The sequence below is a fragment of the Fringilla coelebs genome (assembly GCF_963513975.1).
Source record: "Fringilla coelebs genome assembly, chromosome: 17".
NCBI classification, from domain to species: Eukaryota; Metazoa; Chordata; class Aves; order Passeriformes; family Fringillidae; genus Fringilla; species Fringilla coelebs.
Genome location: NC_140043.1, coordinates 5,736,720 through 5,758,815, shown reverse-complemented (window position 1 = coordinate 5,758,815; position 22,096 = coordinate 5,736,720). Strand labels below are relative to the sequence as shown.

The 22,096-nt window shown below is 49.8% G+C and overlaps 1 protein-coding gene across 1 annotated transcript in view; it reads left to right on the top strand.

Moving 5' to 3' along the window:
• RBM19 (RNA binding motif protein 19) overlaps window positions 1–22,096 on the top strand; it is a 51,352-nt gene that overhangs the window by 8,494 nt on the left and 20,762 nt on the right. Inside the window, exons 14-21 of the mRNA XM_084217117.1 lie at window positions 95–205; window positions 1,053–1,253; window positions 1,697–1,814; window positions 2,019–2,158; window positions 3,167–3,227; window positions 4,496–4,575; window positions 4,975–5,030; window positions 6,336–6,452. Of these exons, the coding sequence (XP_084073243.1) occupies window positions 95–205; window positions 1,053–1,253; window positions 1,697–1,814; window positions 2,019–2,158; window positions 3,167–3,227; window positions 4,496–4,575; window positions 4,975–5,030; window positions 6,336–6,452 (884 nt within the window). The remainder of the gene's footprint in view (window positions 1–94; window positions 206–1,052; window positions 1,254–1,696; window positions 1,815–2,018; window positions 2,159–3,166; window positions 3,228–4,495; window positions 4,576–4,974; window positions 5,031–6,335; window positions 6,453–22,096) is intronic.

The window sequence follows — 22,096 nt, the reverse complement described above, 5'->3', positions numbered from 1 at the left end:
GCTGCAGAGGAGCTGGAGCATTTTACCCTGCAGCTGCCACATTCCCTTTGCATGTGCTTCTGAGAGCAGCAGGTGACTGAATTCTTGCCTGCAGGAGAGCAAAGACAGCGTGGCAGTGAGAGTGGCTCTGGGAGAAACGGAGCTGGTCCAGGAAATCCGCCGGTTCCTCGTGGAAAATGGAGTCAGCCTGGATTCCTTCAGCCAGGTGAGAGGCTCAGCTGGAGGCACCAGTGGGGATCCACCTCTTCTAGTCCTGGTGTTCTCAGCTCTCTTGGAAATTGGTAACTAAATCCTCAGCATCTTGCAGGATTGAACCCTCCCTGATGAGTTAGGAAATTATTGTATTTGCAGGGTGCCCCATGGCAGGAAGGAATGATGAATCTGACTCTATGTTCTCTGAAGGCTAATTTATTATTTTATTATACTATATTATATTAAAAAATACTAAACTATACTATACTAAAGAATACAGAAAGGATACTTACAGAAGGCTAAAAAGATAATAATGAAAACTCGTGACTCTCTCTCCAGTCTTGACACAGCTCTGCCCTGATGACTGGCCAGTGAGTCAAAACAATTCACAGCAGAAACCAATGAAACAATCTCCAAACACATTCCAAAGCAGCAAAACACAGGAGAAGCAAATGAGATAAGAATTGTTTTCCTTTTTCTTTGAGGCTTCTCAGCTTCCCAGGAGAAAGTTCTGGGTGAAGGCATTTTGCAGAAAATATGAATGTGACAGGAGATGTATCCATTTGAAAAGGGAGTGGCTCTCAGGATGGGTGAAATCCATAATAAGATGGCATTAGGATGGTGGGCAACTTGTGGGCAGGGAAGGAACCTTGTGGATGTGCAGCTGCCACCTCCATCCATGAGATGTGGATTTTCCAGGGAGTGTTTCCTAAATGCCTGTCAGTCCTTTTGGATCCGGGAAAGGAGCGACACGCAGAGAGGGAGACCACACCCTTGGAGATCTGAAGTCTCCAGTTAGAAAACTGCTGGATTTGCTCTCCTCCATGCCATATTCTTTCTTTCCCTGCTGGCTGTGTCAGGCTGCTGGTGAGAGGAGCAGGACAGTGATCCTGGTGAAGAACCTGCCGGCCGGCACGAGCGCGCTGGAACTGGAGGAGCTCTTTGGCCAGCACGGGGGCCTGGGCCGGGTGCTGCTGCCAGAGGGAGGCATCACAGCCATCGTGGAGTTCCTGGAGCCCACAGAGGCCAAGCAAGCCTTCACCAGGCTGGCCTACTCCAAGGTGGGAGCACTGCCTGGGGAGGGGGGGTCTTGGTGAGTTGGGGAGCTGCAGGAGGGCTCACTCTGAGCATGAGGGGCACAGGGGGTGTGGAAAGGGGGTTATCCCAGAGGCGCTGATCTTCCAAGCTGTGCCCTTTGGATTTAGGGAGGTGCCTGGTACAGCAGAGCAGGGCTCAGCCTGCAGAGGATGCTGGAGAGGGGGGCTGTGACACAGCTGGAGGGCTTATTTTTTCCCTTTCACAATCCAGGAGTGACCTGTGGCAGGCTGTGGTCCTGTAAGGCTGGATCCTTTTGTGACAGAGTTTAGTCACTTGCAAAGGTTACTCAGCTTTTCCACTGCTGTTTTTTCATTACAGAGTGAGGTGAAAATGAAGCTGAGAGCAGAGTTTTTCCTTCAGGCCCTTGCCCTTCACTCCTCATTTCTCTTCTGTCTTCTCTTCACAGTTTCATTCTGTGCCCTTGTATCTGGAGTGGGCTCCAATGGGGGTTTTCCTCAGCCCAGCCCCTCAGAAAGAAAAAGCTGGGGTTCCAGGAAAGGAGGGTGAAGCAGGGCTGGTACCAGGTAAGAACTGTGGCAGACTGGCTGGGGTCTCTGTGTTTCTCTGGGGTTGTGTCAAGCCCCAGGATATGTTTTGTCTGGGTGACCTCCCACTGTGAGGGCTGATCTTCCCTCCCTAAATACACCACCTTTCTCCCCATCCCAAAACTCCCCCAAAATCTGGCTTTGTTGCATCTTACAAAGTTGGGTTTATTCTTCTTGGTTCAGGTGAAGCTATAAAAGACTCTGAGGAAGCAGCAGCACAGGAAGAAGAGGAGGAGGAGGAAGAAGAAGAAGAAAATATTCCTGGTTGTACCTTGTTCATCAAAAACCTGAACTTTGCCACCACAGAAGACACACTGAAGGAGGTGAGCAATAAGGACACAGTGTTGAAAGGATTTCAGCTGCAGCCAGTGTGATCTGGTGGGAGATGAGAGAGCACTGGGTTCTACTGGGACTGGGAACATCACTCCAGGTGTCAGTTAGATAAATGCATCTGGAGCTGTTTTAGTGGGGTTTAATTCCACCTAGAGACAGGTGGAGGCAGTAGGAAATCTAACATTCCTGATTTGCCATGTTTTCTGTAATGCTCCTCCTTGGGACAGGCACTGCTGCAGCTCTGCCACTGCTTGGTGTGTGAGAGGCAGTGAGTGAATAAATAAATGGTGATTTCTGAATGTCACAGAAAGAAATCACAGGAAGAAAAACGCAGCTTTTCCTCTCAGCCTCTGCTGACAGTGTGCTGCCTTGTGCTGCTTCACCTCAATAAACACTTAGGAGAGAGAGTGGTGTTCCTGAAGCTATGTGGGGTGGTAATACCAAAATAAGGAAAAGCAGCTGGAATTTCCCATCTCTGGCACTTGTACCCATTTAAAATGACACATTCCATGGCCCAAGCATCCTGGACCTGTGAGTCTCTGTGGAGACTCTGCTGCAGCTGTGGACAAATAAATACCCAGAGCAGGGCTGGGATTTGTCCCCTCTTCTTTTTCTGGCCTCACAAGGGAGTCAAATACCCAGTTGGCTACCCTCTAGCCCCCCATTTTTGGGAAGAGCTGTGTTCCAGGGACATCCCAGGCAGCACCCACCCTTAAGGCTCTCCCTGGCTGAGGGCATCTTGTCATCCATAGTGTTCCTCCAGAGCCACCTCTGCGCTTTGAGGGGCAGTGCAGGGTTTCTGGGAGCACCTGCCTTGACACCTTTCAAACTCTGTGTGTGTGTATTTGTACAGAATAACTCAGTGGGGAAGGGCTCAGCTGCAGTGCTGGCAGGTGTGTGCAGGGGGAGGTGGGGCTGTGTGGCACGGGGCCACGTTGGCAGCTGAGTTACGAGCCTGTGACAAAGGGAACTGAATCACGTGTCCAAATTCCTTGCAGACATTCTCCAAAGTGGGAGCCCTGAAGAGCTGCACAATATCCAAGAAGAAAGACAAAGCAGGTACTCTAGATGTTGCTGTTCAGTTCCTTCCCCCAGCTGAGCTGAGGGCTCAGGTGTGGCATTGCTTCAGCACTCATCTGGCTGAGCATTTGTGTTCCTGCTGGCAAAATCCTCAGTGCTTCCAGAAGTGTTCCCGTGGAAATGGCTGCAAGCAGCAGCCAAACCTTCCCCCAGGGTTGGGTCTAGAAGGTTAAACTCCATTGTGGGATTTGTGGAGATGTGGCCTTCTCCTTAGATCTTGAGATGGGAGAAGCCAAACTCCTTCAGGATCACAGAGGAGAGTGGGATGCAGGCTGACAGGAGCCAGTGCCCTGTGATGATTAAACCCTGCATTATCCTGCAAATGGCCAGATCCTCAAGGATGCCTGGCTGAGAGCTGTGCTGAGTGGGCTGGGTTTGCCTTCTCCCTGCCAGCCTGAGCCCCCCAGGCTTCAGGGCTGAGTGGCTGTGCCTGTTGTTGGCTGCTCTCGCTTCCTGAGGAGTTGGATTAAGGCAAGTGCTGGCTGGGGCTTCTCTCTGGGAGTTGCACAGCTTTGTGGCATTTCCCCTTGACAGAGTTGCCTTGGGATGTGATATTTAAAAACTCAGATCTGCTGGGAGATAAAAAAATAAAGTGAATCCTTCAGTTCTGCTCGGGGGTCTGAACAGGCAGCACCAAGTGTGGGTTGATCTTGTAGCACCTGATCCCTTCAGGCACTGGGGTTCATCTCTACACTCTGCCACTCCTGAGGCTCTGAAATTGAAAATGGGGTGTTGTTTAATCCCCTCATTATTAATTGTCCCTTAATTATGGCTGCTGTGCTAGGCAGCACGTTGCTCAGGGGTGTGGTGGACTGCAGACCTTTGCTGTGCAGGGAGGGGAAGGATGGCTCTCTGTTGTGGAAGTGGCATCTGCCCACTCACTCCAGTTTATGGGATGTCTGTCTCCACAACAGGATCTCTTCCCCTGATTGGCACCAGCAGTTGCTTTGCAGTGTTGTCTTTAGGGAAGTTGCACTGAGATGATGCAAAGCAAAACATTGGTTTTGTTTGCAACATCTGTTATCTCCTCTTCACATCAGCACCAAAACCAGCTGGTCCAGAGGAGAGCCTTGCTCAAAAAACTCAGCCAGGGCTGCTCATGAGGTCAGCCATGGACAGGCTGGCCTTTTCTGTGGGATGTTAAGCTTTTGTCCCCCCCAGTTTTGGCAATCAGTGCTTGCTCCTGGCTTGTTTTTATATCTTTCATCATCACTGCCTTCTTACCAAGTCCCTTTCTCTCCTGCCAGGCACTTTGCTTTCCATGGGCTTTGGCTTTGTGGAGTACAAGAAGCCAGAGAGTGCCCAGAGAGCCCTGCGCCAGCTGCAGGTGAGCCTGAGCCTGCCCCTCTGCACTTCTCTGCTGCAGCCCGGCACTGCCACCTGTAGCTGAGGATGGCAGGGCTGAGGGTTGCACTGCACAGGTGGAGAAGCCTCTAAAATGGGCCAGGTTTTGGAAGGAAGAGGGTTTGTAAAAGGACAGGCTGGTGGAGAAGCTGTTTCTTAGTGCTGATCCAACGTGGAAATCCCAGAAATGAGCAAGGATTGAATTTTCATGAGTTCTCCTCTCAGGTGCCCCTTGCAGAGGGCAGAGACCCAGATATCTCCTCACAGAACAAATACTGATTAATGTTAATTTAGTGCTGCTTTGACTTCTAATTCTTCTATATATTTATTTCTATTAATTATAGCCTTTTTTTTCCTGCTGTTTCTTTGTTTGCACTCCCAGGGCTGCACTGTGGATGGCCATAAGCTGGAAGTGAAGCTGTCAGAGAGAGCTGTCAGGTGAGGCTCACCTCTCCCCTCAGGAACATTGCAGCTGCAATAATCCTTGGGAGCTTCTTCCCTTCTTCCCCAGCACCTGCATCCTGAGGGATGTGGCCAGGAGTGCTCCAGCTGTTGAACACATCAGCCTTTGCTCTGCTTTACTCACTCAGTTTTGCTTGAAAGGAAAAAAAAATGAGGAATGAGCTGAAGTGGGGCCCCAAAAATGAACCCAAAGTGAGAACCAGGCAGAGTTTTATTCCCTGCTCAAGGAAGAATCCTCTGCTTTGGTGGCAGTTCAGGCAGCACTGCGAGTTCCCAGGGGTTTAAAAAGTTCTTGGAGAGAAATCTTCTGTGGGTGATGAAATCTTTTACCTGTTCATCTGAGAGAAGAGGAGCTTAAGAATAGTCTGATCAAATCAAGACAAAACCAAGTTTATTGCTTGAAATAAAAAGTTTGGATTTAGCTCCTTTGGTCTTGGCAGTCAGGCACAGAGGAGAAGGTTACATGTGGGTGAATTTACTTAGAATTAGCCTCAGTTTTTAGGGATTCCTTCCTAGTTCTTACTCAGCACAGAATATTCCAACTGTAAAGCTGCAAATTAATCCAGGTACCACTTGAATGTTGGCACCTAAACACTGTCCTTCAGACACTCTGGAAACTCTACTGGAAGTGATATCTGTTAAATGTCAAAATTTGTTTGAAAATCTGGTTCCTGGGGACCACAGGCAGTCTGACAGCTCCTGTGTCTGCACTTTGAATTTCAGTTCTTTCATAAACCATTTTTATCCAGTTTGATTTTGAAAATCCCTTCAGCAGGTATCCAGGCCACAATGGGAAGTGCTTTACTTTATGGAATAAGCTGCTGTCTTTTGTATTAGGTGAATTCTGACCTTGTCCAAATTCAATACAATTCCAGAGGTAAAAACAAAGAATTAATACTCTGTTACAAAATTTCATGTACTATTTTATAAACCAGGAAGAAAAAGACTAAATTAGCTTACATTAAGCTATTTTTTAAAAAATATATTTATTAATGCTTTCTCCTGACAATTAAAAGGCAAGATTTGGTGACAAATGTGGCAAATGTGAGATGAGGACCTCAGCTGGAGCAAGGTGGGCTATTTCACTTCCAGGTGGAGGATTTAAGGGTGTTTGGAATTTGATCCTTCTTGGTGTCCTGTGTGGCATTGCCACTGGGACAACCTAGGATCCCAGTGTGAGCTGGTGCCTCAATTTTCCACATTCCAAATCCTGAGGGAGCCACAGTTCAAAGGGACTTGGCTGCTCCCTGCTCTTCACCTGCCCTTCCTGTTGCCTTCCAGGCCTGCTGTGAAATCAGCCAGGAAGAAACAGACTGCCAAGAAGCAGAAAACTTCCAAGATCCTGGTCAGAAACATCCCCTTCCAGGCCACTGTCAGGGAAATCAGGGAGCTCTTCAGGTAGGAAAGTGCTGTGTTGGCTCTGTGGGTTGCTCTGGGGTGGAGCTGCTGTGATTTTCATACTTTCTCACTTTGTAAATACTGTGAATTTTCTCTTGTCTTTGTGGAAGAAAACAGGGATTTTGGGATCACCTCTGTGTTCTCTGTGTCCTCAGCCTTTTGTGCTGTGATTTAAGCCTTGTTCCATCCTGGAAAAAAAATGGAACTTTGTAAAAGGAAAGGCATCTTTGCTGCTCCCAGGAATGTTTTGCTCACTGCCCCAGGCTGTGTCCCTGCTCTGCTCCTGGTTTGCAGGAATTGTTGGTTTTTTCTGCCACAGGCTGCTGTGTTGGTAGGTGGCCTCTGTGGGCCTGTCCTAGCATAAGCTGGGTGATTTTGTCACATTTCTGGGGTATTTCTTTCCAAAGGGGAGATTTGAGCTATTGCTTAACCCTTTAAAACCTGCTCAGGCCATGCAGTGCGAAGCCCCTGGCAGTGATTTTTGTGTTTCCCTGAGCTGATGGAATTGCACCTCCTTTATTTGTGTGAAGATGTGTTTCCTGTGTGCCTGGGAGGCTGCTCCCTAGCAGGCTGTGAGGAAAGCTCTGTGTTCCAGCACTCATTTGGGATGAATCCCAGGGATTTCACTAAAGGCAAAGCATGACTTGGCTTTTGGACAGGGGTGTGATGATGGTCACAACAAGATACCTCTAGAAGAGCAAAAGGTTTTTCTTGAAGCATTTTGCTTCAGTTCTGCCCTGAGGGGTTCAGGCAGAGCCCCTGGGCTGCCAGTGCCCATGCTGAGTTTCCTCAGCACGTGGAGCTCTGCTAATTTAAATCCCCACACTCCCAGCTGCAGACGTGACCCTCGTCAAGCTGGAGCCGGCAGAGCCGGGGCTGAGGTGAAGTTCAAGGCACGGGGAGGGTTTGTACATCACAAGCACAGAGCCTGTGGGGGGTTTGTGGTGTGGGATTTTTCCCTCCTGTCTTGTCTAGCACCTCAGAGCTGTGCAGAGGAGGGGCAGGGGGACACTGATTGATTTTGCAGCTTCCAGCTGGTGACAGCGCTCTCGGAGCATCCCTTTCATTCACCTGGGATGTTCAGAGCTGGCTTTATCCTCAAAACAAAACCAGCAGCTTGGGGGAACATTCCTTTCTCTCCTGTCCTCTGGAGCAGCCCAGACCAGGCACAGCAGAGCAGTGCCCAGCACCTCACCCTCCTGGATTGCTTTGTTTGTGCCCTTCCCTCCCTTAGCTGCCTTTGCTCTGGAGCTTTGGGCTTGCTCTGCAGTTAGGAACCTGCCTCAGTTTGGCTTTTGTTAGGGATTTATTGGCAATGGCAAACGGTGCTTTGGCAGTGGAAGGGCTGGCAGGGCTGCAGGGGGCACTCTTAGCCTGCCCAGGAAAGCCAGCCTGGGGACAGCAAGGGACAGCCAGCCTGGGGACCACCAGGCCACTCAGGCAGGCATCACCACACAGGGTGACAGCCCCAGCCCCAGGTTTTACAGCATGAGCATCTTCACTATTGTTTCCCCTGCTCCAGAGCCACCTTCCAGCTCTGCAGCAGCAGAAAAATCAAGAAATATTATTTTCAAAATAAATAAATATTAATTTATAAATAAATACTAAATTAGGAATAACTAATAATTTATATGTGTGTATTTATTTTATGTACACACATACATTATATACATTCACCCAGAATCTATATATATGTATGCATTACCCCAGAAAAATACTTAGATTATGCCAATATTGCTCAAAAAATATCTATAACACATTATATTTGTGTAGATATATTTATTTCTCCCCAAAACCAAATATTTCCATGTTTTGAGCTTTGTCAAGGAACTCAGTCCCCCCTCTCAAATGGCCCCACAGGAGATGCTGATGGCACTGGAACAGCAAACCAAGGGAGCTGGGTGTTCTGAAGAGTGGATTTTTCAAGCTGCTGTACCTGCCCAGCTCTGGCAGTTCAGGGATCCCTGACCTGGCTGGTTTTACACTTTTGGATCTTGTTTTTCATGGATCCATCACTGACATTTTCAGCCTTGCCGTGCACCATTGCCTGTGTTCCTGCAGCTGCCTGGAGGAACTCCTTCATTCTGGAATCTGGGGACAGCAGGCTCTGTTCCCTGGACTGGAGAGAGGTGGTGCTTAATTAAGGTGTTTGAGGGGACTCAGGAATGCTCTGATCCACAGCTCAGGTCCTCTGCCTGCAGAATAATCCTATTTTAGCTGTTCCACAGGCCTCAGGCGCTGCCCTGCTCCCACCCCAGCCCCCGTGGCTTTGCTGGGTTCAGAGCATGTCCTGCCACCTTCTCCTGGAGGTTCTGGCCTCTCTTGCACCCTCAAGGGATTTATTTATCTTTTTTTTTTATTTTTTTAAGATAGGTGTTATCTTCTTCAGAGGGAGAACTGCTGTTCAATTATAGGCGCTGCTTTTGGGCGAGGTGTGAAGATTTAGCTTTTGTGGGTGTGTTTTTTTCACCCATTTTTGTTCTTGATTAGATCCTACTCTTCTCTTTACTACCTGGAAAAATAACAAAAGGTAAATGGTGCTTAGTTCTTTGCAAAGAGCCACAGTTAGGGGAGGAGAGACAAAGGGATTGCTATCCCATGAAGGCTGCTAATTTTTCCTACCAAATTGTGGGGCTTTTATGGCAAGACTTTTTTTTTTTCTTTTTTTTTTCCCCTCTTCAAAAGGAACTCCAGACGTGGCAAGCTGAATTGGAGATCTGTGAAAGGCCACATTTTCACAGATTGGAGCCCTGGCAATTTCTGAAAATTGGGCTCCTTTAAGAATCTATCACATGAGATCCATGCAGCCTTCATTGGGAGTTCCAATTAACTCTTTGTTTCAGGGCACCCCCTTCCACCCTCCTTCCCTCTGGCTGCACCAACTCCATGAAGATTGAAAATCAGGCTGCTTTGCAAGTGGTTTATAATGTTTTGAGAAGGTGGGGGTTTCCTCAAAAAGGGAATGATAAAATTTAGAAAAACACTTCCTAAAGGATTCCTGCCCAATCCAAGGCACGCTGGGGGATGGACTCAGTCCAGGTGTGCTTGGAGTTTGGCAGAGCTGCTGCTCATCCCACAAAAGGATGGAGTTTATGGATCTGTGTGTTTGGGGGATGAAGTTGTTCCTTCTTTTCTTTGCAGGATATATCTGAGAACTTAGAATTTTGGTTTTATCTTTGATTTCTCTGGAATTTGCAGCAATTGTTAGTTCCAGCCCTGCCCTGCCAGTTAGCTGAGGGAGATCAGGACTCAGTGGGGAAGGTGGTTTATTATCCCTCTGGCCATCACCTGTAGGAACTGCAGTCAAACACCTTGCACAAAGCTGTTAAATCTCAGAATTATCATCAGCTGGGCTTTAGTTTGCCTAAAGAAGCAGTGAGCAGAAAAGCAATGGAAAGGTATTGCAGGGCAAAGAACAGGTTATCAGGGGCACTTATCTCCACAGCCTGACTTTCCTACAGGGAAAGTAACCCTGCTTCTTGCAGAGGCCTTTGGGGTGGGTGTCTCTTTTAATTTTAACTCCTTTGCTGACTATTTCCTTTGTCTTGACAAAGCCATGGCGTCTGTTGCATCTGGCAAAGCAAGTGTGTGGGCCTGATGAGGAGGAAAAAGAACTATTCCTTCTGGTGGAGGGGAAAAGTGAAGTGGGACAAGACTTGGGAGTCAGCCCCTTCTGGGAGAAGAAAAAAATCTCTGCAGGGAGATGCAGTGGATAAACTGGCAGAGAGATATTTTTTTTTATTATTTTTTTTAAGGCAGTCTTCATGAAGTTAATTTTATAAGATGATGCCTTTCACTTCTTCTGACCTATTATAATAAAGTGTAGTTACCAGAATGGGCTTTTCATTTCCCATTATAAAGGACACGGTGGGATAATGAATCCTTCTGCCAGACATGCTTGCTGTTCACACCTTTCTGCCAGTAATGGAGTCTACATGACTGGAGACAATTTCTCCTTCCCCTGTTTAAGATGTGGAAAATCTGTGCTGGTGAAAGACACAAGAGGAGGAAAAAAAATTGAGGAAAAACATGTGAGTTTGTTAAGCAAGTGCTGGGCAGAGTTAATTAGAGCATTCCATACAAACAGAATGTCCACTGCTTGCCAGGACTGCTGGGTTTCACTTTTAAAACCTCAAATGTTGTGCTAGAAATGGCTCAAAACTCATTGCTGTTGCTTCTTAGCTGCTTGAATTTTGTCCCCATTCTGTCCCCCTGCAGGCAGTGGCCCAAGGGCTGGGGACAGCTGCAGAAATCACTGGGAGCATCTCCCTGGGCTGTGAGGGACTGCTGGGGCAGCACAGGGGCTGCAGGGGCTTTGGGAGAAGCCAGGAGGAGACATCTGAGGTGGGACAGAGCTGCTGATGTGGCGGGGTGGCAGAAGGAACAGGCAGAGCAGGGGAATGAACCCCTGAATTCCCCTGCAGTGCTGACACCTCTGCTTCACCCAGGTGCTCTGCTTGCAAGAAGGGAGTGCCCAGAAATGAGTCTTGGAGAAGCAGAAACCCCTGGGGAAGCAGCTGGGCACCCTGCAGCCCCCAGGGCTTGGGTCCCACCTTGCTGGCCTCCCCTGAGGACTGGGAGGACTGTGGAATTGCACCTTGCCTGGAGGCACAGGCTCAGCTGGAAACCTGCCCCAAGCACTGCTGGCAGCGGGGCCAGGAGGGGTTTCAGAGGTGTAGTGACAGCTGGGAGGTGCCTCTGAGTTTGATGTGGTGCTGGGTGGGCCCCCACATCATGTTCTCCAGGAAATAGATGGGGCCATGAGCTCTCCAAAGCCCTTCCCAGGCCCCTGCTCCAATGCCAGGGGTCATCATGTGCTGCTTGGCATCCCAGCACAGCTGTGGCTGTGCTCTGGGGTTTCCAGCTTAGGGCTGCATTCCCAAGCCTTGTTTTGGCCTGTCCTTGGGGATAACAGCATTTCAGGGCTGCCTTCCCAAGGTGCAGCCCATGCTGGGAGCTCTGGGCCAGGAGCTTCAGGGAGCTGGGTCAGGGCTGCTCCTGAGGGTGCTGTGTTCACATCCAGCTCCTGACTGCACTGCCAGGGCTGTGCTGGGCTGCTCAGGGCCTGAGGAGCAGCCTGGCTGCCTCTGGGGGTGCAGGATGCTTCTCTGGATTGAGGCTTTTCCTCCTCTGTCCCTGTCACCCATGGGCTGTGGGGTCCCACCCTTGCTCCCTTGCTGTGTGAAGGTTCTCACCTTTGGATGTGTTGAGTTTGGTTTTGGATAAAGGGAAGGTGCCTGGCTCCCTCTGTCCTGGCTGAAGGGCTCAGCCCCACTGTTGGCTGCACTCTGTCTTTGCTGTGCCAGGGGAACACAGCACATGTGGGGCTGTTGGAGAGAGGCCAGAGGAGACCCCAGGGCTGATGGAGGGGCTGGAGCCTGGCTGGGAAATGCAGGAGGGAAGGTTCCAGTGAGAGCTCAGAGCCCCTTCCAGTGCCTGAAGGGGCTCCAGGAGAGCTGCAAAGGGACTGGGGACAAGGGATGGGGTGACAGCACACAGGGAATGGCTCCCACTGCCAGAGGGCAGGGATGGGTGGGACACTGGGCAGGAATTGCCCCCATGAGGGTGGGGAACCCCTGGCACAGGCTGCACCCCTGAACCACCCTCTGCTCTTCCAACCCTCTGGGCTGTGTGCCCTGGCTCTCCTGCACAGCTGGTGCCATCCCTGCAGCCTATGGCCAGTCCTGATGCTTCCATGCCCAAACTGCAGTGCCAGGGCACGTTGCACAGGAAAACACAGAGTGCAGGAGCTTTTTGGGAAGCAGCTTGCAGGGATGTGCACCAGCCTCATGGGCTGCAGGTAGGAATGCAGGGATCTGCTGGGCTGCTTTATTTCTCTATTTCAAACAGCATAAATTAAAATGATTTTAATTTTTTCCCCTCCCTTCTTCAAATCTTCTCCTTGTGTGCTGGAAACCCAAACACAGCAGAATTGGGTTGATATTCAGAGCCCAGAAATGGAAGTGGCCACTTTAATTTGGCCACTCTCCAAAGGGAGCCATGAGGTGGGGGAGAGGGAAATGGGTTTGCAGTGCTGTTTTTCAGTTTGAATCATAAAGGTGTTTAACATAGATAAGGAAATGTTTAACTCTGTGTTATCTTAGCAAAGTTGCTTTAAAAGGTGGCTCTTCCCAAGAGCAGAAGGAAGATTTTTCTTTTTCAGCACATCCCTTTCCTGGGTTTGAATATTCATTACATTACTTGATTTTTATATTTATTTTTCCCCCTTTTTCTGCTCTCCATATACTCCAGGTCCCTTTTCTGCCCACCCAACACCTGGATTTGTCCTGTGCAAATGAATGGAATTTCTGGGCTGCTTCCTCCTGACTCCTGCCACCTCTCTCCAGGGCATCCAGCTGAGCTTCCCAAGGGAACTTTAATTAGTTTTCCACACAAATTCCTCAGCTCAGCAGCGTGGAGGGGCTCAGAGAGGTGGAGTGAGGTGGGGAAGGGGCTGCTTTTGGAATGTCTTGTTCAAATGCCACTCTGGGGTTCTGCTTTGGGCTTTTTGCCATTTTTTTGCAGTGCAAAAAAATTTCAGATGTGGGCAGGTGGTTCTCCATAGGGAGAAAACTAAAGCCTGCTAGCAAACTAAAGCCTGTGCTGTCTCCTGGAAATAACCCACTCAGGGTTCTTAGTGTTACAAGGTGTCTTTTTGTCTGAATTAAGAAGAGTGTGTGTGTGTGTGTCTAAGAAAGGAAAAATATGGGATTTCTTTTTTTGTTGGTTTTTTTTTTTCCTTATATTGTGGCCAGTTCTTGTTCATTCTCAGAGTTGGCCCTTTGGGGGCTGGCAGCTGGGGCACTGCACAATCTATAATGTTGAAATTACACTGAACTAACTTTTGAGCTCGTGTCTCAGCCTTTCATCAAGGCACAGTCAAGATGATTATCTCCTAGCTCTTAAAATTCCTCTGTCTGCTGGATTTGTTAGCTGCAGTTCTTTGCTGGTGATGTTGATCCATCCACCCCCCCTGCCTTTCAGTTGTGTGGGTATTTTTCAGTCTCACTTCACGAGAAGGTCCTGAACAAGCCTCTAATGAATCACAGCTTTCTCCTCACGATGACATCGTGTCCTTTATTTGCATCTCTGTTTGCATCATTATTTTTTTAACCTCATGCCTGCTGCAGCCTTTCTCCCTCTCCCAATCTGGGAGCTTTTCAGCTTTGGGATGTGATTGCAATTAAAGCCCTTCCATTCCAGAGTATCTCACCTCCCCTGAGGCAGTGCCTGTGCCCAAGGCCTTTGAACTGTGCTGGCTTCTGCAGCTGCTGGCACCAGCAGCACTTCTGTCTGCACGTTGTTTTTCCTGAAGAAATCAAGTTAAGGCAGATCAGGATGACCATCTGTCTTCTCACCTCTCTTTCCTCCTCCCCCAGCAGTATCCTGAGCACTTCCAGGCATCTGGCAGAGGACAGGAGATCTTAAATTTGCTGCAATTAAGTCCAGGGGGAAACTGCTGCGCCTTGTCCTCTCAGGAAGGTGCTGCTGTGGAACTGACCCTTGCCAGGCATCCAGGGACTCACATCAGCTCCCTGTAAAGATGGGATGGGTTTTCTGCCCACATTCCCATTTATTAGGTACCAGGGAAGCTGGAAAACCACTTTTCTGCTGCCCATCAGTGGTCTGTGCACATCAGGCTGTCCTCTCCTGGGTGGGCTCTTGGAGGACAGCCTTGAGTCTCCTTCAGCCCCTCTTTTTTTTCCTCTCTCTTTTTGACATCTCTTTGTGAAACCTCATTTGGAAAAGCAGCAGTATTGACTTTTCCAAGCCCAGGAGTGCCAATCTCAGCATCTCAACAGGCTGGGGCTGCTCACAAGCAGCACCACTGAGATTTGTGCCAAAATCCACCCTGCAAATCCCATTTCAGGTGTGCTCCATGGCCCTTCTCTTTAACCCAGCTCTTTCTCTTCCCACTCTGTGATGCCATGCCAGCAGCTGAGGGGTTAAAAGAGTCTGGGGGGGGCAAGGGGGTGGAGATGAGGTGTTTCAGCTGCTCATTACTCACTGCCAGCTTCCCCCAAAATCATATTAATTTCACACTGTCACGCAGGACTGCGCTGTCTCTGCCGGCAGCAGCCGGGAGGGTGACAGGGCTGGGGGGAGCGTGGCTGCCCCTCATCCCCACCATGGCTGCCTTCTTGGGAGCTCACTGGTGCCTCCTTCCTCGCCCAGGCGCCCACCCAGGTGGGGCTGGGGCTGCTCACCTTGCAGGGGGATGTGGGGAGTGCTGTGCACTGCCTCCTGATGATCATTTTCCACCCCGCTGCTTGTGCAAAAACCCCATGAAATTGGGTCCGCTGCAGCAGGGAGGTCTGGAGGAGGGAAGGAGGGAGGGAGGGGAGCTGCCAGCTTGCCCTGCCCTACCTGTGCTCAGCAGGGATGCTGCTTAAAAGTTGCTTTTTTAACCACTTGCCTCCCTTTTTTAAAGGCAGCGAGCACAGCCCAGCTCTGCCTGTAAAGATCGAGCTGCCTTTGCCTCCTGTCTGATTTCTCCCCCTTTCCTGCTGTTGCTCAGTGCATCTGCCAGAGCTGTCACCTCTGCAGGGACTTACTGCCATCAGCTGGGCCTCTGACAGCTCCCACACAAGCTCAGCTTTGCTGAGCCCATCCTGGCTGAAGCTCACTCTCCATAGCAGACATTCTACTCTGTCCCTGCCATTTGGATTGTTCTTACCTTTTTTCCAGGTGTGTTCTTGCTTTTTTTTTTTTTGTTGTAGGTTGTGGCTGGAAGGATGATGCCTTCCCCTTTTCACTCATTGTGGCCACATTTCTTGGAGCTCTTGACTTCATATCCAGAGACAGCAAAGGCAATATACTTGCATTCTTTATTTGAGTTACTATTAAAGTCAAATCTCACAAAAGGCAGGAGCTAAGTATCAAGGAGTTCAGATTGGAGCTCTTGGCAGGGGGATTGGACTAGATGATCTCCAACCCAAACCATCCAGGGATCCTGTGGAATCTCTGTCATCTTCATCCTGCACTTTCTGAGACAGGTGGAGAGCAAAGAGCTTTCCATGAAATGGAGTGGAAACATCATCCCTGAATCCCATGGTGGCTCAGGCAGTGCTTGCACCAATCACTCCCTGTCTTTGGGACTTTTCCAGGTGACCTGTAAAGACAAATCCCACTGTGCAAAGTGGCCTCTGAGCTTTGCTGTGGTCATGGCAGGTTGGCAAGGGGTGACCAAAGTCCTGGAGCAGAGGGAGAGCCACCATTGTAGCTTGGGCAGCAGCCACACCTCCAGTTTGGGCACAGGATGGACAAACTGGACTGGTAGCAGTGAAAAGCCACCTCTGCTCCCAGGGCTTTTCCAGCACGAGCAGAAAATGGGATGTGCTGTGTCTGGAGTGTGGTGGCTCCCAGCCTGTCTCAGCAAGGAGCTGCTCTGTGCCTGCTTTTAATGCTTTGCCTTGTTCTGACCCCTGGCAGGTGTCACATGTGGCCAGCCTGGGCTCTGGGGACAATCCTGGGCTCAGGAGAGCTGGCATCCTGGTTGTGTTTGAGCCTCCAGCTCAGCTCCCACATTCCCGCTGCGCTTGCGTGCATTTGATCTTCCCCCTGTGTTTCTCTGTTCTCCTGATGAAAATAATTAATCAGGTTATTTTTCTAAGTCATCCTGCAGCTTTACAGGGACAAGACTTAAATAAGGATTCTCTTTAAAGCAGAGCTGTGTTAAAATAGCTGTGTGCCTATAAATATCTCATTGCTTCTATATTTATTCTCCAGCTCAGTGCAGGAGGTTCTACAGCTGAATATAAGATATTTCTTTATTTTTTGGATTGTTGATGCAGCTGGTATCTTAACAGCAAGGCTGCCTTCTCCAAAGGATGCCGTGGGTACACCTCTGGGTTCCTTCTGTGTTTCCTAGTTGCTAGTTGTACAAATTTCCTCTTGTCTTTGAAAGGAGCTGACTCATAAGAATCCTCCAGGAGCAGAGATTTGCACCAGACCCTCCTGTGAGCACTATTTTTAGCATAACTTATTTTTTTTTGACCAGAGCTGCACTCTGATCAGGATTTTCAAAAGAACCCAGGAGAGATAAATCCCCAAATCTCAGCGCTGTGGGAGCTGCAGGTTCCTTTGAAATCCTGACCCTCTGGTGATTAGGGCAGTGACTTGGTGGCTCCTAAGCCCTGGTCCTGCAAGGTGCTGCGTGCTGGGAGAATTGTGGCTTAGGAGTGTGAGCTCTGAGAAAGGCTTTGCAGGCATTGGAGGCTCTTGTTGAAGGCTGTGCAAGGATTGAGATTTCCTGAGGGTTGGGATATAGGGGTCTATAGGTGACTGCTGCATTTGTACATCTCAGCTGCCAGGGGAGCAGGGTTTGGTCCTGGTGTGTTCCAGGGAGGGGATGTGGGGGAAGATGTCCTGATAGAGCTGCTCCTTCCTTCACCAGGCTTGAATATTTTTTGTCTGCCCCAGGAAAACAAAAAAAAAAAAGGAAGTAATTACTACTAGGAGTAACTAGTATTACTAGTAGGATTAAGAAGGAAGATGTTGGATAGGTGAAATGAGGGGATTTGAGAGTGACAGTAGAGGGGACAAGAGCCCTGCTGTGACCAGAACCAGCTCAGAGCTCAGTAAGATTGCCCAAGAGAAGAGAAGCAACAACAAAACCTGAATAATATTAAAGTGGGATTTTCCACCTCCATCCTGCTTTGGGGTGACCTCTTCCATCACACACCCACCAATTATCTTTAAATCCTCAAACTCTTTTGGGGTGGCTTTGTACTCCCAAAGTCATGTCAGTGTTCAAGTTCAGCAGTGCTGCTTGAATCCCTAAAGCTTGAGGTGTTCCCTGTGCCAGCTCTGCACCTTCCCCTGGCCCTTAGGAACTGGCAATTGTAGGCACTGAGGTGTGAAATTTCAGGAGGAAATCTGTTCCTGCTTTCATCAGACAGTGAATCATCGTTGTCTTTAAAGCACAGAAATAAATGTGGAGAATAGGCAGGTGTCTTCTCCAGGAGGTGTCAGTGAGTCCTGGCTGCTTTTCCTTGATGTCACCAAGTCTCAAATAGATTTATGGCAAGAAGTGGATTAAAAAAAATACTTCCCACCCCAATGGTGCAGGCTTGTCCATCAGCAAGGAGCAGGAAAGAAAGCAGGGCATGTGCACAACCCTGTGGGGAGGCACATCCTGGGATCTTGCTTTGCAGTCAGACCAGAAGAAAGATGGGAACAAATTAGGAGATTCTCACGTACATCCCTCCATCCTAATGGTGTGTGAGGCTGCTGGGTGGGGCTCTGCACATCCCAGCTCCTGCTGCAGGGGCTCCAGGGCTCTCATTCCTTCCTTCCACACTAAAATTCCAGTGTGGGAACCAGCTCTGGAGGGCAGAATGACTCTGACAGTCACACCAGAGCAGCTGGAGCTGGCTGCCCCCAGGAGCTGGAAAATCAGCCTGGATTGGGAGGAGCAGGGGGCTGAGAAGCTGCAAAGGGAGGCTGCAGGGACAGGATGCTGCTGCAAACGCAGGCAAGGGAAAGGCCCTTTTTCCCACCAGCCTTTAAAGCTGATCTCTCCCAACGTTAAAACCTCCCAAAGTCAGATTAAACACAGCAAAATTAAGAAACCAAACCTGGTTGCAGCACCTGCTTAGAAATGACTTAAGTGGAGGGATATTAAAATTTTAAGACTTGCTGCTGTGCTGCTGATGGAGGATTTAAAAAAATAATAATTACTGTTGGGTGGTTTGTTTTTTTTTTTTCTTTCTGCTTGGTTTTCAGGATTGGTTTCTGTTTAGCGTGCAGCCTAATTGCGTAATTACACGATAGACTGGAGTAGAATTTAGTGTGTGTAATACCAGTTATAAAGAAGAGCCCTAATTATGTAGATCTTCTCAGGTAAATAATACATCAGGGGCATGGAGTGGCCTAATTACTGTTCTGAAAACCTGCCTAATGACTAATTTGCTTGGAATTTCAGAACGCTTTTGATAAGGTCCCTCATAAGCAACTGTTAAGGAAAATAAATCGAGAAGGGATAAAATGTTTTGCTGTGTTTTTAAATAAGCCAGTTAAGCCACAGGAAGCAGCCACTGGCTCCTGATCCAGCATCTTGAGGAGAGGGAGGATCCCCTGGCTGCCTCCTGCTCTGGGGCCAAAGCTATTGTGTTCCTGATCCTGCTTTGCCACAAGCTCCAAGGGAGGCTGCTGCCACTGTCCACTAAAAATGGGATTTTTGTGGGTCAATTCCCAGCTCCTTGGAAGAAGCACATTTGTGTCTGCATAGTCCCTGGCACTTGCAGTAGTTGTGGTGTTGGGCTTCTAAATAATTCTTGAAGATCTGAGCCAAAATTTGATAAATCCAGGAAGAACTAAACTTGGAGCTTTCCACAGGCACCGAGGGAGTGAGGGCAATCCAAAAGCTGGAGCAGCTTCCCCAGGACTGTTTTCTAGTGGATCCTAGAGCTGGGACCAGCAGCAGTGTTATTCCAGGGAGTATGTGAAATGCTGCAGTGAGGGGATCCTGGCTTTGGCCCTGCCCCAGGAGCCTCTGGCAGCAAGGACAGGTCAGCCCAGAAAACCGAGCTCAGGAAGGGATCCACGGAGCAGCTGAGCCTGGACGGGCAGCAGCACAAGGAAAAAGAGGAATCACATCAAGAGAAACCCAGTTGTGCTGCAGCAGCAGATCAAGGGCCTCCAAACAAAGATGATGCTCCTGGGCAAAGAGAGGAAGCTGGAAAAACTGATGATCCATGGTAAAGAGCAAGGTGCAGACGTGGCTGTCCCGTGTCCCGCTGGCTTTTCACGGATTTTGCAGGAGCTTTGATAATCCAGCAGGACATGAATGAAGGATCGGCTTTGCACTGGGGACCTGCTTCCTGGTGTGGGCCAGTGGGACACTGCTCCCCTGCTCTGCTGCCAAATCCCTCCACCAGAGCTGGAGGGAGCCGCAGTTTGACTGGGCTCCAGGATCCAGAGGTTTCCCTCCCACCTTGTCTTCCTGTGCCTTCATTTGCTGATTTCCAGAGGTGAAGGAGACATTATTGATGCTGCTGCTGATAATGGTAATAGGGGAGATGGGTGCCAGATAATTCCTGAACTCTCTAACAGGATTTAAGCTAACAAGAGAGGAAGGCTTTTTTCCTCCCTCCTTCCCTTTCCCTTCCTCCTTTTCAGATATTTCCTGTGCCGGGGATAACAACACCAAGGAGTGTTAAATTGGCTCTGAATGTCCACCCCTGGCTGTCCACATTCTTGTAACGATTTCATTAGCTTGAATTATCCACGTTATTTTCTTGTAATGGGATTAGCCATCCTGGAGTCAGCTGAAGTCCTGGAGCGGGAGGCGGGAGGGCCCTTCTGCTGCGTATTCCATTAACTCCCTCATGCAGGGGGTGCAACTGGCCATGGCTCAGCCCAGGGGCAAAACCATTTGCCAGGGTCCTGCCTTCCTCAAGGAGGAAGAAAGAAAAAAAGGACCATTACTGTATTTTTTTCCCTCCCCTTTTTAATCAGCAAATGCAGAGGCAGAGAGTGGCAGGGCCGTGGTTTTCTGGAGGGGGAAGGTCCTGTTTGGGGGCGAGCGGGGAAAAGGAATAAAATGAAGAGGAGCATTGCAAAGGGATTGACTGAATTCCGTGTGGCTGCAGCCTGCTCCTGGGGCTGAGGCTGTGCAGGGAGGGGAGGGAAGGACTTGTGTCTCTTTTGGACTCCTCATCCCTGCCCAGAGCTGTTTGGGATGAGCGGTCACGCTGCCTGCCTCATCTGCCTGAGCTCCGGCCTGGGGCTGCAGTCACCAGGGGGGAGTTGGGCAGGGCTGGGCAGAGGAAGGCAGCAAGAGGAGACGAGGAGGAGATGGTGGCACTGGATGGCAACCCAGGAGAAGGTTGGCAGGCTTGATAAAGGTTTTCATAATCAGTTTTTCAGCATGGTTTTGCTGTTTTGTTTTTCTTGAAGGAATATAAACCAGAGAGGGGGATTTCGGACTGCTCTGTGCAGTGGGAACTCTGTACGCATCTGCAGAAGACTCAGGGTGATTTTTGTGGTTGTTTTCCAAGGTGTTCTGCGGTTTTGGCAGTGGACAGATTCATGGTGTCTGTTGTGCTTTCCCCCTCAGAACGTGGCAACCCAAGAGTCCTTGACCAGCTCATGGCTGGGGGTGCCCCAAGATCAAGTCAGATGAACACACCTGTGTGTTTGGGACTTGAAAATACCCATCAGGGATGGATAATTGGCCTGTCCCAAGGATTTTGCTCTTTGAGACAGGGAATGGGTTGAAGTGGAGGGAACACTTCGCAGCTGGAGGAAGGTTTATAATTTCTTTGGAAGAAACTGTTCCCTGTGCGGGTGGGCAGGCCCTGGCACAGGGCGCCCAGAGCAGCTGTGGCTGCCCCTGCATCCCTGGCAGTGCCCAAGGCCAGGTTAGGCAGGGCTTGGAGCCACCTGGGATGGTGGAAGGCGTCCCTGCCATGGCAGGGCTGGAATGAGATGGGCTTTAAAGTTTCTTCCAACCAAATCACTCTGATTCCAGGTTCACCCTGATCTGCAGGTACCTGTCCTGTGAATGAGCAGCCTTCAGGGCTGCCTAAAGCTGTGGGGTTTTTTGGAGAGCAGGGAGGAAGGAAGGGGAGGGAAGAGGTTTTCTGGAGCCCACCTGCCCGTTCTCCTCTCTCCCATGGCCTCTGGGCTGTGTTGGAAGGATGTGCAGGCTCCTGGTGACCAGGCAAAGCCAGGTGAGCCGTGGGTTGTCTCCTGAGCTGGAGTGTGCTGGTTAATAGCAATATAATGTCCTGTAATTAGCAGGCAAAGGACTTGCCTCCCAGCTGGCCAGTGCCAGAAGGATATAATTACAATCCCAAGGAGTGATGTTCCTCTGACCTGCAGCCAGCTTGCAGTGAGGAGGAGAAATCTCCTCTTCCTCCCTGTGTTCAGCCAGGGAAGCAGGATGGCAGCTGGAAGAGCTGCCAAAGCAGCAGGAGAGCAGCTGATAGCCAGCAGTGCCACAGAGAAATGCTGCACCTCTTGTGGGTGGGAGGGAGGGGATGTCCCTGCTGGCATCTCTGGGATGCACCCTGTGTTCCTGCTGAGCTTGGAAGGGGTGGCTTGTCAAAGGAGAGCTCGTGGCTCTCTTTGCAGCCCTTCTGTCTCTGTTCTGCAGCCCTGTGGATTGTGGCTCAGCCAGGGCCAGCACAGACATTTTCTGGTTTCCAGCAACTCTGGATGGGCACAAAGCAAAGGTTCTCATTTAGGAAATAGGAGTTGCAGTGTTTGTGGAGGCTGTCATCCCTCCCAGCCAACAGCAGGAAAACGTGCCAAGCCTGGGAGAGCGAGGTGTGAGGCTAGATCTGCCAGCCTGGCTGGCAGGGCCTGCAGGGACTGGGGAGCCCAGGCAGAGCCACATCCTCCACACCTCTGCCCTCCCCTCCTGGTCCTGATTCCCCTTGTGATTGCAGAGAGTAGCTGTTGGACACCATTTTTCATGGACCTGTGGGAAGGAAGCCTGGAGCAGCTGTGTGCATGGCTGGTCACCAGGGGCTCTGCCATCCTGCTGCCTCTGCAGCAAAAACTCTTTGCTTTTGCCCCCCCAGACCTTCCTGTATTAACTGTGAGCAGCTCCATGGGGGTTTCACCAGAGATTTGGGATTGCTGCACACCTTGGCCACACTGAAATCCCATCCTAGTGTCCTGTCAGAAATCCA